The following is a 1765-nucleotide window of genomic DNA, read 5'->3' as shown; positions in this document are numbered from 1 at the left end:
TTTGTCCCTGGGTGCTGTACCCCTTGTGGTTATTTCTCGGCGTTACCCCTTGTAGGTCAATGTTCCCTTCACTAGCAAGGACCGGAGTCAGCGGCCCTCCTGAGGCGCCTCCCCTGAACCCCGTGTCCCCTCCTGTGATTTGTCTTGGGGTCCCCACTCTGGAACGCTCGGACGACCTTCCCTGGAAGGATCCGCTTTCTCCATTCTTGCAGCCAAAACACCGGCAAGATTCATCCGGTTCTGGCTTCTCTTCTAGACAGTCTAGTATTGGTAACCGGGGGTCACCTATAGGAGAGGGAGCGCACTCCCTATGGACCATTGACCCCTTCCTTATCTCTCCAAAACCTTTCTCCTCCATCGTGTCTCATGGCTTGTAGAGTGTGGAGGGAATGCCCCCTAACATGGTCACTACGTCTCTCCTGGACTATCCTTCTGGTGGTCTGTAACCTCACCAGGCCTCCATTGGGCGTCGCTCCTGGACTATCCTTCTGGTGGTCGGTAACCTCACCAGGCCTCCATTGGGCGTCTCTCCTGGCCTATCCTTCTGGTGGTCTGTAACCTCACCAGGCCTCCATTGGGCATCACCTAAGTGTTGCAGGACTTTCACCTTCAGGAAGGTTTAGGAGCTCTTCCATTGACGGGTCCAGTTACCTGATCCATACAGTGGGTGGTGCCGAGTGTGCTACGCATTTCCACACTGTGTTGCCGAGAGACCAAACATAATATTTCGTCCCAACTGGGACATGTTGGGACCCCTCTGTAGGGACGTGTTGGGACCCCTCTGTAGGGACGTGTTGGGACCCCTCTGTAGGGACGTGTTGGGACCCCTCTGTAGGGACGTGTTGGGACCTGATCTCCAGGAGACGGGTCCCCTTTCTGCTGCCACTTTGCAGCCTTGTGAGGAAGTTCCGGAGATTCCTTCCTTGTTCTATTCATGTCATATACTTCCCGCTCTCTTCTCCTGGGTTAGTCCTCTGGTCCGGGGCAGATTTTTTTTTTGTTGAGGGTCTTCAGTGCGCTGAGTTTCCATTCTAACCATCTTCTTCCTTTCCAGAGATGGCAAAGCGTGTCGCCAACATCCTGCGTGTTGTCCTGCGTTTACAACATTCACCGGAATCGGACGACGACTCGGACCTCCAGCGCGTCCCCCTCAGATTGCTGGCCCCCCACATTGGCCGCCTCCCAATGCCAGAGGACTATGCTATGGAAGAACTCCGCAGCCTCACACAGTCTTACCTGAGAGAACTCACTCTGCGCAGCCAGTAAACGCACGGCTGCCCGTACGGTCCTCTGCTCTGCGTTCCCTTAACCTGCAGCCGGCGGATTTCTCCCGGCAGACATTTTCAGCTGTGGAAGGCCGGAGACATGAAGTGCCGTTTCCTGCCAGCAGATTGCCGAATGTGAACCTTCCATTAAAGAGAAGTCTAAGATTTGTATGAGGCCGGCCTCCCCCGGGTCCTCTCTGCTAACTGGGGGGGTTCTATAGTGTAAGGTCCTTGTTAGTTCGGTCCCCTGGGGCCCTATAGGATGTCTGAAGCCGAGGAAAGCCGGGAGTTTTATAAAACAAACAAAACATTAATCACATGAATATAAAACAAGAGGAACTCCTCCGGGTCCAGCCGGGAACATATCACGCGTGACCGATGATCACACGGGTAGCGAGGTGTGACAGTGTAACCCTCCAGTGGCGCGTCGGTTAGACCCGGGACTGACAGTACGGATCGTCCGTTGCCGTGGGATGGACCCCCACGGATCGTCCGTTGCC

At 55.0% G+C, this 1765-nt stretch overlaps 1 protein-coding gene across 1 annotated transcript in view; it reads left to right on the top strand.

Moving 5' to 3' along the window:
• The window catches only part of LOC108803821 (nuclear pore complex protein Nup98-Nup96-like), a 2240-nt gene extending 974 nt beyond the window's left edge, over nucleotides 1-1266 (top strand). The window contains exons 4-5 of the mRNA XM_018575622.1: nucleotides 456-498; nucleotides 1055-1266. Coding sequence (XP_018431124.1) covers nucleotides 456-498; nucleotides 1055-1266 — 255 coding nt within the window. The remainder of the gene's footprint in view (nucleotides 1-455; nucleotides 499-1054) is intronic.
• Nucleotides 1267-1765: the final 499 nt, after the last annotated feature.

This window comes from Nanorana parkeri, unplaced genomic scaffold (assembly GCF_000935625.1).
Source record: "Nanorana parkeri isolate BGI_ZX_2015 unplaced genomic scaffold, ASM93562v1 scaffold4284, whole genome shotgun sequence".
Lineage (NCBI taxonomy): Eukaryota > Metazoa > Chordata > Amphibia > Anura > Dicroglossidae > Nanorana > Nanorana parkeri.
The sequence above is the reverse complement of the archived record's forward strand: the minus strand, read 5'-3'. Positions and strand labels throughout refer to the sequence as shown.